The sequence below is a fragment of the Pempheris klunzingeri genome, chromosome 24 (genome assembly GCF_042242105.1).
Source record: "Pempheris klunzingeri isolate RE-2024b chromosome 24, fPemKlu1.hap1, whole genome shotgun sequence".
NCBI lineage: Eukaryota > Metazoa > Chordata > Actinopteri > Acropomatiformes > Pempheridae > Pempheris > Pempheris klunzingeri.
Window position 1 is genome coordinate 3,615,964 of NC_092035.1, and position 13,694 is coordinate 3,629,657.

The 13,694-nt window shown below is 43.7% G+C and overlaps 1 protein-coding gene across 1 annotated transcript in view; it reads right to left on the reverse strand.

Moving 5' to 3' along the window:
• Positions 1-13,694, reverse strand: part of pard3ba (par-3 family cell polarity regulator beta a) — a 135,552-nt gene that overhangs the window by 116,547 nt on the left and 5,311 nt on the right. Inside the window, exon 2 of the mRNA XM_070855632.1 lies at positions 11,891-11,992. Within this exon, the coding sequence (XP_070711733.1) occupies positions 11,891-11,992 (102 nt within the window). The remainder of the gene's footprint in view (positions 1-11,890; positions 11,993-13,694) is intronic.

Here is a 13,694-nt window from a genome sequence, read left to right on the forward strand (position 1 = left end):
TTAGGTTTGTGAGATAGCGACGTCAACATCTGGCGCATCAGCAGTTCAAATATTCAGCTTTAGTGGAGCGGGGGAGCAGTTATCTGGAGGAACGTAACATTGTTCAAGTTTGGTCAGAAATGCAAAGAAACACACAATTGTGACTGTAAGTTTCCTCATAACTCACAATGCAAAAGGGAAGCAGCTGCTCCGTACACATACAGCACAAACAAGACTGCATGCAAACACCACACACAAAGGGGGAAACTTACATGTACTCAAGCATGTACCAAAACCTAATCCGTGTTCAGGGGTACATACAATATGCTCAACTGACAACACACACACACACACACACAATACACTCACATACAAGCATGTTTCTAGGGCACCATAGGGGCCATCAGAGGAATGTTTGGCCTGTGTTATTTAAACAAGTAGAAAATTGGTTGTATTACCGGTGAGAGCAGGGCTAATCCTGCCTCTATTCCAGCCCGAATCTATACAGCGCACCACCAGATGTGGGGGATTACCTCTCAGGAACACACACACCTGGCTCTCGGCCTGCACACACACACACACACACGCACGCACAAATAGTCACTCAAATGACTGCGCACACAGGCAGTGTGTAAGATTAGAGAAGCAACCACAAGACACAAAAAGGCGGCTGAAGAGACACACTCCGTCTCCCACTTGTGAACTGAGGCACGCAAACAGATGCACAATCCAACTTGTCAAACCTGCGGTAAGGGACTCTGTCAAAGTAATGAATCATACACACAGACATCACCACTTCAACCTCTAAATGTTTCCTTCTTTCCGTTTGAAGAGACGCCAGCAGTTCCGAATAGCAGCGAGGGCTTCCACATTGAACATAACGTCTCTTTGATGCTTCTGACGGACTGATCTAAACGCTAACACGCCACCGTCAGCTCCTCGGCATTTGCATTCATGTAAATTTAGCATACCGTGACCCAGATCTAACACTAATTCCACAAAGTAGTGTACAAAGTTAGAGAGGAGTTCACTCAACTCTGCTGTAATTTCTGAGGCTGTAAAGTAGTTTATAGTAGTGGTGTACTGTACTTATTTATTCCTACTATAGCTGGGGTGCAGGTTACACAGCTCTTTCCAGCTGTGCCAAACCAAAATCTGACCAACTATAAATGCAAAGTAGGAAAAGAATAAATAAATACATAAGTATTTCTGTTTCTTCAGGCCATGTGTCGAATGTAAGTTGTATTATGTAGAAATGAATCAATTAATACGGGATCTGACTCACTATCCTCATTATATCAGCAAAAATGTCAGCTTACAATCCAGATGTGCAGCAAAATGTTCTGGATGATAAATGATTGCCAAAATATTCAAACCCAGGGGGTTCAGAGAGCGGCATTCAACAGGTGAAGCATCAAATGCATTAAGGACTCTGATATTCTGAGCATCTAACTATTCTATATGAACAGCATTGTGTTTTTCTTCCACCTCAAAGACCGTCTGCTCTGTGATCTATGACTACTTTAATCATTACGGTTATTAATTATCAAGAGTTTGAAATCAAAAGTTCATTTACAGTTCGGCGAGAAATGCTGGTTTTCCCACGAAAAGGGGTGTAAACATTCAACCCTTTTCCACCCGAACACACCGACGACCACAAGCTCACGTATAAACAAAAGTAGAACTTAGCAAAGAAAATATTTGTGGACCTGCATTATTAACAGCTAATTGTCCAGGCGCACTGCCAAAAACATATAAAAGGCTCTATATGGAACAGAAAAGGGTCGAGTTCATCATTCTCTCCCTCTGTGTGCGTCCACACACACTCACATCTGTCGCATCAGCCACAGTGATGGAGCATGTGTGCGCCAACTGAGCACACACACACACACACACACACACACACACACACGAAGCGAGCCACCAGCTGAGGTATTGCAGTGCCGGCTATGCACCGTGACAAGTCACATTATTATTTATGCACACTCATAAAGGGAGAGGGTAAACTCTTCATAAATCACACATGCCCGAGAGGCCGAGAGAGTGAGGAGGAGGGAGGGGGGAGATGAGGGGAAAGAGGGAGCGGAGGAGCGAGGGATGTGTGTGACGGGAGCTCCAGGCCTCGTATTTCTCAGGCCGGCAACACAAATATCAAACCAGCTCGTTCATCATTCCTGCAGTGCAAACACATCAGTGGTGGTTACAATGGTCCTGTCCCGAATCTGTGGACATGACACACACACACACACACACACACACACACACACACACACACACACACACACACACACACACACACACACACACACACACACACACACACACACACACACACACACACACACACACACACACACACACACACACACACACACACACGAGCGCGGGAACATGAACTCCCCTGGCGCACAGAAAGTCACAGCCTCTTTTGCATAAATGTGCATGAACGCACACGAGCACACGTTCCCGTATAAACACTAATGAAGAACGAAGCCACGCACACGCTCCAGCTCTCTCCCCCAAAAGTCAGAGCCAGAGCCTAATAATCAGCTCTCTTTTCCCCATGGCCGTCGTGAGGCCAGCTGCTCCCTCTAACCTCTCCTCCTCCCCCCCCTCCTCCTCCACCTCCATCTTCCCTCCCTCCTCCCTCCAGGGATCTGACAGAGAAATAGAGGGAGTGATTAACTCAGAGCTGCGAGGCTGATGCCCTCTCACCTGTGGCTCTCTCCTCCACAGGCTGCCCCTCCCTCCCTCCCCCTCCTCCCTCCTCCTCTTCATCTGCCCTCCCTTGACGTTAGACTTACAAACCATACGTCACCGCTTTCTTTCTTGCCTGTCGCCCTCCCCTTTGTGCGGGCAAAGCTTTGAAGTGATGTGATGGTTTAAAGAGGAAATCTGTACTTTTCATTATTATTATTCACTAAATTGTTAATAATTTACTGTTTTTCCACGACGGCCATGATGTAAATTACTTCCTATGGTTTCCCATTTGTGGATCAGAGTGCTTACTTGACCTAAAAGTGCTATTCCTCCCTGGATTGTGCCATTTTTCATCTCAGATGACTTCTTTAGGGGTAAACATTCTGCTTCCCACCGCAGCTGAGCTTGCTGATGTATATATGAACTATACATTACTGACATTCAGTACTTGCCGTTGCCGTGGAGAGCCAACATCACTCACAGCCTGAAGGTGTTTGGGGGAGAGAGAAAAAAAAAAAAAAAAAAGATTGCAGATTTTTCATACACCCAACATACATACAACACATGCGCTCCTACAAACACGCCTTATTGGATAGTTATTGACTCAGCATCAAAGCCTGGAGGGGAAAAGTAGGATTTGTGCTGCATTAGGTGTCTGCGAGCCCCACGTGTGCAAAAAACACCACCTGACAGCACCATCCATCCGTGTATATGAAAGCGAGGGGGGGCAGGAGCTCCCACTACATGGCCGCCCATGCAGTCAAATTGAAAACAGATCCTTAAGTACGTGTGTGTACAGTAGAGCGTAATCATTCGGAGCAAATCAATGAAGAACACTCAGCTCATTAACCGAGTGTACATCAGCTTCTAATTAATACTCAGTGAAAACCGGACACTTGCATAGTGCTGGATTAAAATTCATATTCAAGTACTTTCTTTACTTTTCCTCTTCAGTAGCCAGTTTTTAATCAGGTTTAAACATTGTAATATCTTTTACTACAGACACTAATCATCACTTAAAACAGGGAAACAACAGATGGTAGAAAACAACCTGAAAAAACACATTAAAATAAATGAATGAAATACACATTAATAAATCAATCTGTGCAATTTTAAGATTTGACACACTGAACCATTAAGCAACCTTTTGGTAAAGCTGCATTTTCTATTTACTTTCACAGTTTAATTGTTAGTGTATTTTAAAAAGTGCTGTCAATCATTCAGAGAGTAAATGGCGGATTCATTTCAATTCCAAACTCTACCTATGTGAATAAAACGAACACTCCTCTTTTCCATACGTCCCCCCTCCCCTCCCCTCCATGGTAAATGTAGGCTGGCTAATGATTGTGAGTGGCCTATTCAGACACATTACCGTCCACAGAGCTCCATTCATTAGGCCAATCAGTTTGGTGATGAGGATGAGAGGCAGGAAAAACTAATAATAACAATAATAGAGTTTGTGCATGCAAGAGTGTTTGTGTGTGAGCAGAACAACAGACACAGATGTGGTTTCAGCTATGTAATTGCACCAGAAATCATTAAATACTTAACCTAAATGAGTTGGATTCAGTATTATAAGCATTTATCCTCCAGTTGCTGTGAAAGCACACACTGCTACACACACACACACACACACACCCCATCACGCACATACGTGCACACACACACGTCCAGGAGTGTGACTTTCTGCTGATTTGAGTTATTAGCAGTTGGAGTGAGCGGAGACTCAGCGAACAGAGGGAAAACAGAGCACAGAGCTTTCACACACACACACATGCATATATACACTAGTCTGGGGCAATGTCATCTAGGAAAACAGATGGCATGAGGCTGGTTAGGTCAGAGAGTAGATTTGCTGTAAACAAGTTGATCTATAATAGATCATTAGCTGGAAGTGATTAGCTCCTCTGCAGGCTGCTGTGCCAAAATCACAGCTAACTGATGAAGCTAATACTGACAACAAACACAACGCAAGCTGTAACATCAAAGTGACTGAAACTGAATTTGAATGTGACTGTTTTTCTACCTAAACTCGAGTCATGTGTGGCTGCAGCACTGGATTACACACATAATGTGAAACCCAGGCCATGACACAGAGCACCTCCTCCACATCTTCACGCCTCATCCTGTCCTGCCACACCGATTATGTGCACGTGTCCTTAGTAAGTAAGTAGTAAGTGAGTCCACAGAGCGCAGTGGCCCTCTGGCCTCGGCACAGTCGCCCCCCCAGGTTCCTCCTGCCAGACCACAGCAGGCTTAGGCAGGTCAGGTTACAGCCTGACCGTCTCACTCCATTAGGAGCTAATGGGTGGTGTGATGGTGACACAGAGGGCAACACAGAGTCTGTGTGATTAACAGAAGGAGAGGCACCAAAGGACAAGATCTGAGGGTGTGATGACCTGGCGCAGCCCCTATAAGTCACACACACCTACGCAGAGAAAACAGAAACAGGCCTTATCCTGACTGAATCCCAGCCTTTTGCTTCAGTGAACTGACAAATCACTTTGGAGAGGTGCCATCATTCAAAGTCAAAAGGTAGAGCCATGGATCATCTAAAGGAATTAAAATTCCAAAGTGCAACTTCATGAGAAAAGGCAACATGCGTGTAGTTAAATGAAAGGCAGACGGGCACAGCAAGAATTCTTTCTCCTTAAGCCTTCACTGAGTCCTCTCATCGTAATTACAATCAAACAGGGTTTGGTGAATGTGCATGTGTGTGTAGGGGGTATTGTTAATTGAATATAATCAGATGAAGAGCTGTCGTGGCGCTCAGATGGGGGGGGGTTGAATCAAGGTCGAGGCTGATGAGATATGATCAAATCAGCTCAAGTGACCGAATCCCACCGGGCAAAACATTCAACCGGCCCGGTCTGATCTGATCTGATCTACGGGCAACAGTCTGACACAGAGATAATCTCACTTTATTCAATATACGGTGTGTTTACTGGAGACTTGAATGCATCAGTGAAGTTCAGGAGAACGCATAATAAATACAAGGTGTGGATAAAGCACCACTTTCATAAGCTTATGCTATAATGAAGACGACGGACAACAAACAGACCACTGGGCATCTTCTATTAAAGCACTGACGAGGCATCCATCCATCTATCCATCAATCCCTCCATCCCTCCATTATCTAAATCCAACTACGAAAGTCATGGCTACGAAGTCCTAAATACAGACAAGTGACCAGTCAGAGGACATCAAAACTTGTTCAAAGACGTTCTCGTATACTTTTTGGTCCACATGACCCTCATCGAGTCAAGTCTGAAGACATCTTATTCACAGGACTCCATTCCCTATGTGTTTGTATCTGTAATTTTTAAATAATGAATTGGAAATATGGGCAAACACTATTAAGAAATTTCACATAATGAGAATACCGGAGCCAAGACTGCGACACTGAACCGCACAACATTTAAAATACCCATTTTCCATGATGCAATTTAGTCTCAGACAATCAAATCTAAAATGCTCACCAGCCTCCAGGCTTAGACAGCGACGGCAACCTTAAGAAATAAATGTTCATTTCAGAAAAATGGCAAGAATAAAATCAATTATGCAGACGATAGAAGGAACATAATGACTGGCTACAGGTGAACTGCTGCTGATTAATTTTGTACACCAGGTGTGTTCAGAATCCATGCATCCATGAATTAATATTCAAATGTGCCAGACAGACACGGTGCACTCCATCTCCATCTTCAAGGGTAAGGATGTACGGATCATGATGAGAATGTGAAGAGGGTATAGGTGTGTGTGATGTTTGAGATAGAACTGACCATGGTAAACAGTCTGCACTTGTATTTTTCATCTTTTTGACCAGTTAAAGTGCCGTAACACTGTATTCACATTCTACCATTCACAAACTATGCATTCACTGATGATTGTTTTTTTCCATATAGTAGCAGTTTAACTGATGTTTTAATGCATTATATAAAGAACTTTGAATTGCCTTTATGTATGAAATGTGCTATATAAATAAACTTTCCTTGCCTTGCCATGACATCTTCTAATCAGTGCACTTGGCCCTCTTCCCCCCGCTCATCACCGGCCATTCATACAGTGTGTGGAGTTATTTGACTATTCAGATGCCAATCAAACGCAGCTCGCCACTGCAGTGAATGAAGGGAATGGAGGTGAGAGCGCGAGGTGTTACGGAGCGTCAAAGGCTAATCAGCATGTCTGCACCTCGCAATCACGTCCCATTCACTGAACTTTTCTCTGGCGGGTTAGCATGTTTTAAGTAGCACCTTATTGTCGCCTGTCAGAGTTCAGACATCTGATATGTAATAAATGACTTCAGGCGAATCACCCGACATAACTTACAAGACAGTTTTCTGGAGCTGGTAGGAAAAAAAAAATCTACAGGAGCATTATTTCATTTCATTGTGAGTTTAGATCTGAAGCTACAGACTGGACTTCACACTGGTGCATGGCCAAAGTTGGCCTGTGAATGGCTGCTGTGTATACTGATTTGACTTCAACTGAAAGTGTTCAAGTTGCAGGCCTCCAAAATGCTTCCAATCACTTAAGTGCTCGCTTGTCTGTAATTTAGAGCTCTTGTAAACAAACAGATGTGTTAAGAGTGTTAAGTGTGAATGTTAAGAGGGTTTTATGTGCATCTTTGAGACCATACAAACATGTTGAATGCATTTCCATCTCTACAAACCATTTGAGAAGCCGCTTTATACATTCATATTTAGAAAACCTGATTGTTTACATCCATCTTTACCACCTAGCAGCAGCAGTTTGAAAGGTTTGACATTTTTCATTACCGCTGCCTTTTGATTACTTAGTTTGAGAACATGTTTTTCTGCAAATACATCAAATCAACTCAGGATGTTTCTGGTGAAAGAATAACTTAAGTAAGAAGTAAAGAACAACACTGTATTTGACCAGACACTCGATGTCAGCCTTCAGTGACTGACAGTTAGTACCAAAGAGTCAGCTGATCTCCCACTGAAATGTCGATGCTTGATTACGAGGCCATCTCCCATCATCCATCTCTTCTGCTTGCACATCGCAGTGGAGGACACAGAAAATTGAATCGATCACATTGAAATATGTTACGATATTTTAAGTAGGTTTTCTGGTCATAAGCATGTTTTATATGACGAGAAAAGGACAAAGGACACCTCTTTGAATACTGACCTTGTTTAATCGGACACTATGGAAGGAAACCTTGAGCCACATCATTTTGCAAATTGAACAGATGTGCTTGAAAGTTCTGTGTTTCTTCCATGTTAAATAATGAACAGTTAGAGTTATTAGAGCTCAGGCTCAAAGGCCTGACCAGGACTATTTCCAAGGGCGTCAATATTTGAGAGTTGATGAGCGGGTGCCTATTTTGTGTGCATCTCATAACATGCTCACGTACGCACCGCTCACAAGAGAGTAGGGGATGCAAGACACATTCCTCTCAACGAGCCAAGAAATGTATATAGAAATGTACCCGCAAATTGCAGGGAAGGAGAAAATAGCTAAGTCTTAAAACCTACTTAAAATATCGTAACATATTTCAATGTGATCGATTCAATTTTCTGTGTCCTCCACTGCGATGTGCAAGCAGAAGAGATGGATGATGGGAGATGGCCTCGTAATCAAGCATCGACATTTCAGTGGGAGATCAGCTGGGATATGCACCCTTTCCATTTACAGGCTCACGGAGACATTGTAGGGTCTGTGATTAAAAAGGGGCTAATTAAAGAGGGATGGAGGAAATCATTCCAGTTTCTTTTTTTCATTAAATTTCCCATGAAATTAGATTTCTCGTTTGGCTGCATGGGATGGAAGGTTTAGCTTTTTATGCAGGTTTTTTTCCCCCTCGCAAACAAGGTCCGTGCGGAGTAATGTGCATGTGTGTCTGTGCACACGGAATGAGGAGTGACAGTCCACTTATGAGGAGACGTTATGCTCCCTGAGTTTAATTCCCATTCTGGAGGAGATCGGCGTGACAAGAAAGGACACTCGCACATGTTGAACATTTAAATTTCAGCTGCATGTGGGTGAAGGAGATGAATGATGCGAGATGGCCTTCTAATCAAACAGCGTCTACATGGAGTTTCATTTTTTGTCGTACTCTGTTCGCCAGACAACAAAGTCTCTCCAGGAAACAGCAGCAAGTGTATATATGAGAAGGCTCACCAGCTGAAAGCTACATTAGCCAGTATGTTAATGGCATGCTGGCATTGGACAGCCCGCCTGACAGCTCCGGTGTACAGTGGAGGCGTATGGGAGTAATGGCCGCGGCTAATGCAGGACCCCAAAGGACTGTGAATGGGAGAGAATGACAGTTCTGCTAGCGGTAAATGGGCGGGTGTGTAGAGGTAAAGCACTACATCTATTAATAACTGCTTTTGAAAAGAGGGCTAGGGAGGAGATGGAGGAGTGTGGGCAGGGTGGGGAAATACAAAGGAAAGGAAAGGAAAGGAACAGATGGTAGTATCTATTTTTGGCAGAATGAACACCTGACAAAAATACAATACTTCAGCAAAATGACGCGAAAATCTTGAATATCCAGTGTTGCCATTGACGGCTGACAACTTTCTATCATCTCATGACACACAGTATTATATTGCCAGACCCTACAATCACATACAAGTCTATGAAATAAGCAAGTGAGTTAATATGGGCCTGAAAAAAAAAAACTACAGTGGTTTGACCAAAACGGCAGAAGAGATGGAAAAGCTGTTATGTCTCACTCCAACCGCCATGCGTCCAACTGTCATCTGAGAGCTGCAGGGCACACACACACACACACACACACACACACATATATGCATATAACACACCCATAGTAAAGGGTCAAGGAAGAGGCGAGTGTCATAGAGTATAATTGACTGAACCGTGACCTGCAGTGCTCTTTATACAGTGGTCTTTTGTGTCTGCGAGTGTGTACTGTGTATACATGGTCACATCTCAGCCAACACCCCATGGCCTTCTTCACATTCATCAGATTGATATTAATATTCATGAGGAGGCTGGTGGCCGGTGTCTCGAGATGGGGTGCTAATGAACCGAGTGTGTACGAATGTTGGTGTGTGTGTGTGCGCGCACATGTCACAGATGCAGGGGGCAGAACTGTAATCAAATCACAGCCGCCCCCTCATCTCCGCCCTCATCAACCACCAGTGGCGCTCCTTCCGTACACACTGATGCTAACATGCTACGATACACGCCTGCCTGTGGTTCGGCGCAGAAGGCAGGGACAGAGGAGATGTTTGTGTGTGTGTGTTGAATAATGGTCGAGGGCTGGCCCAGATAAAGAGGTCCGGACTCGCGGCTAAGCTAACCACTAGGCGTACAAATAGCTAACCATTATCTCTCATTAGCATCCGCGGCTGACACAGGGCCCATGCTGTGCAGTGGAGGGCCCTCACAATAGGACCACTCCGGTATGATTGATGGTGAAACAGCGTCGGCCACAATAACAGAACAAAAAGAAAAGCACTAAAGATAGAATCTGTCGGCTGTAGCGAGGTAATAAAAACGTAGACAAACAAAAGGAAGTCAGACTAATCAAGAATGCCAGGCACAGCTCATTAATCTATGAGAGCCGACACTGTTTGGAAGCCCGGAGATAAGTCGGATGACTGGCGTGTTATGAAGATCACGTGCACTCGTCCTATTCCGCCTGCTATCTTTTCATCAGCAGCAAAAACAAAAGGATAAAATGACGAGCGAGTTGAAAGCAGGGAGGGCGTTTGGAGAATTGGGTGAAAGCTGAGAGAGTAAAGAAACAAAAGGTAAATAGGACAGTTCCTGCACGGAGCAGCTTCGAGTGAAGCGTTTGCTCAGCACAGCCCGTAATCACAAAAAGCGCCGCAGCTGGGAAAAGAGAGCCGACTTCAGGGAAACTTGTTAGTGAGAGAATTTGATCAAATGCTACAGCGGGATTTGATCTGCGACACTTCATCATCACTGTGAGAAAGCAGGTTTACGTTTGGAGAATAAGTCATTAAAATCTATGACTCACCCTCTTATGCACAAATGAGACACAGATCTTATGATTAGAATTCCATCATCCCGGAAAATGAAGCCTCTTTTCTCTGTGATTGCAAAAACAGGTCCCCCCCCCCCTCGGTTGAAGATTCCCACTGAGTTTACACATCTATTATTTAGATGCGTCCCCTTTTCCACAAAGAGTATTTTGCCAAACTTGCAGTCCTACATGCACATGACGCCCTGCAAAAACACACTCAGGAGCGCGCCATTGTTCGTGCAGCTTAAAACACCGATTGTTATTGTGCGGTACAGGGTCGGCTGAATATTCCATTTCCATTTCATTTGGCCTTCTTGCTGACTAAGTGTTGATAATTCATCTTTCGTCTGGGCCCAGGGCTTATGAATATGGATTCCGGGCGGTTTATTAGCACATCTTAGGAATGCATTATGGGAAATTAGCAAGAGGAATGAAATTTGCTCTTTATAGAAATTGGGCCACCGTCTGCGTGTGCATGTGTGTGCATGAAATGAAGTGAACTTCAACTCCCAACCCCATTCTGCGGAGTTACATCACCGCTGTTTCGGAGAACTTCCCTCTGCAAACAGCTGATTTGTTTTAAATCTAAAATGGTGTCCTTTCATCTGTCTCGGTAAAAATGAACATGACAGCTAAATCACACGGCACCGCTCCTGCTCCTTCGATTTCTGAAGAACAGCACGGAAGGAGGTTTGGGGAGAGGAGGAGGAGGAGGGTAAGTTTACTTCCTCACCAAGCACATGTGGAACGAATTAAGATGCAATCAAAACCAATCACTGTTTATTTTCTTTGGTCAGAACCACAGCAGAAAAACTCATTTTTGTCACATTTCGTATTTAGCTACATGGGACTCCCAACAACCAGTGACAACTTAACCAAGGTTTCAATTTACAAATACCTTGTTTATTGGACATCCTGTCATCCTGCCAGGATGGAGACTTTACGAAGGGAGCCGAAATAAATCCGCCGCCAGACTCGGAGCGCAGCTAAGAATGACAGATTCTCTGCTGTTATTTACTGCACCTCATACCAGGTAAGAACAATTCCATCCGCGTCGCAGCTCGTTTTGTTATGCTAAGCTGTCCGGCTGCGAGAAGCTGCTGTCTGTCAGATGTCAACATGTTAACGGGGATGGGACAAAAACTGTGTGAGCTGAGATGAACCCGTGTTTGATTCAGAGAAAACAATGAGGCTGAAAACACAAGAAACACAAAGATTCATGCCCACCTTGTCTCGGTCTTCCACCAGATCACTCAGCAGGTCGTCAACGTCCAGGATCCCTCCTTCGCCGTACTCCAAGTGATGGGTCTTCACTGCAGTCTCCCCATGCTGGACACAAAGACGGCAGGCAAAAATGATGCATTCACATTAGAGCTAGACAAATAACACAACAGATTGGATTACCAGCATTATGGGAATACATTCAGTCATAATCCCTTGTATAAAGAAAGTGTCAGAATCCAATATAATTAAACTGAGAATAGCTACAACAATCAGTGATATCTGGTCCAGTTCAGAGGACCAGAACAAACATCTCAAGTGAGGAACAAAAAAAGATCAAAATCCTTGTCAATTAACAATGAAAAGACTCACAAAAGGTTCTATGAACAGAAAAGGAACTAATCAGCAGTAATTGTAGCACTAGTGGACACACACAGCGATTCTACAGCTACATTTAGTATGCAAACTGTAGGAGATATGAGTATGAGATACAGAAGCTATATTTACTGTACAATGCTCAGGGTAGCTGTCATGGGGTGAGCGACCAGATAAAGCAAACATCCCAGTTGTGTGTTCACTGGCCAGTAACAAGGTCCTCCCTGACAGTGGCCGTATAACAAAGTTTCCTCTCCAAGGTGATGACACTGCTGGGGAAGTTTGGCACCAATTTCCCCGGTTAGATTATTTCATGATAGCTAGAAATGTCAGAAAGAACTCCATCCTACATTGGCTCTTTTCTTGAATTGACACCACTTAGATGGCTGTCTATAAAGGACCGGTAAGTACTGAAAATTTTGTACTCCATCCGCTGATATTGGAGTTTCGGATGATTGTCCTTGGCCAATATGGTTGTTGGTTAATGTTTTCTACATAAACAGTTTCTCAATTGATTTTCCATAGAATGTAATATATCAACATCTTGATACAAAATGAAACCGTTGTATTTTTTTTATTTATATTTCATCACATTTTTAGTTTAAACGTTAAAAATGTATGAAGCATGTTAAAAATAACTCAGCTTGGCCATTTTAATCCAGTAAGAATGTGATGTTTATGGCAACAAATGTGAGACAACACTGACAGTCAGTCAACATAATAATCGTGTGTATATCCAGACACAAATGCAGGTTTCCCTGTTTGTTTGGCAGGTACAGTAGGGACAGGCGACCTACATTACACTGTACATGCACAGCACTGGGTTTACAGAGCGCACTTTGTACAGAAGAATGTGAGAGCGAGGGGGGGGGGGGAATAGACGCTTTTCCAGTTTGGCTGGTCTGTGGGGAAATGGTGGTGGTCACATTCCAGGCCGGTTTCAGTGTCAACGTGAAGACCGAGGTCAGAGAGAACACACCCCGCAGAGCAGGAACTACACCAAGCCTGGCACTACATCCATTGACAAAGAGAACAAGAACTTTTGACTGAGCAGCGATCTGAAATCTCTGTGGTCTTTACACAACAATCAACAGAGAAGTATACGAACAATAGCATCTTCCCCTTTTTGTGAGCCAGTGTGCACAGAGTCTATTGTGGTGACGCTATGCAGAAGTCCAAGAGACTTCACTGTGGACCAGTTAAGATGGGGCTGATGATAAATTGCGTAAATTATGAACACAAATTGAAACAGAATGTAATTCCAACCTCCCAGATGGGTTAAATTTAGCCTTGTTAGATAAATATTTGCTATTTTTTCCCCACAATTTCTATAAAAAGTCATTTCTAGACTAAGAAAGGGAATCTTTGACAAGCCTTATCGTTCTAACAATGTGTGCAGTAGAAAATGGCCTATTAGGAGCTGCCCATACCAATA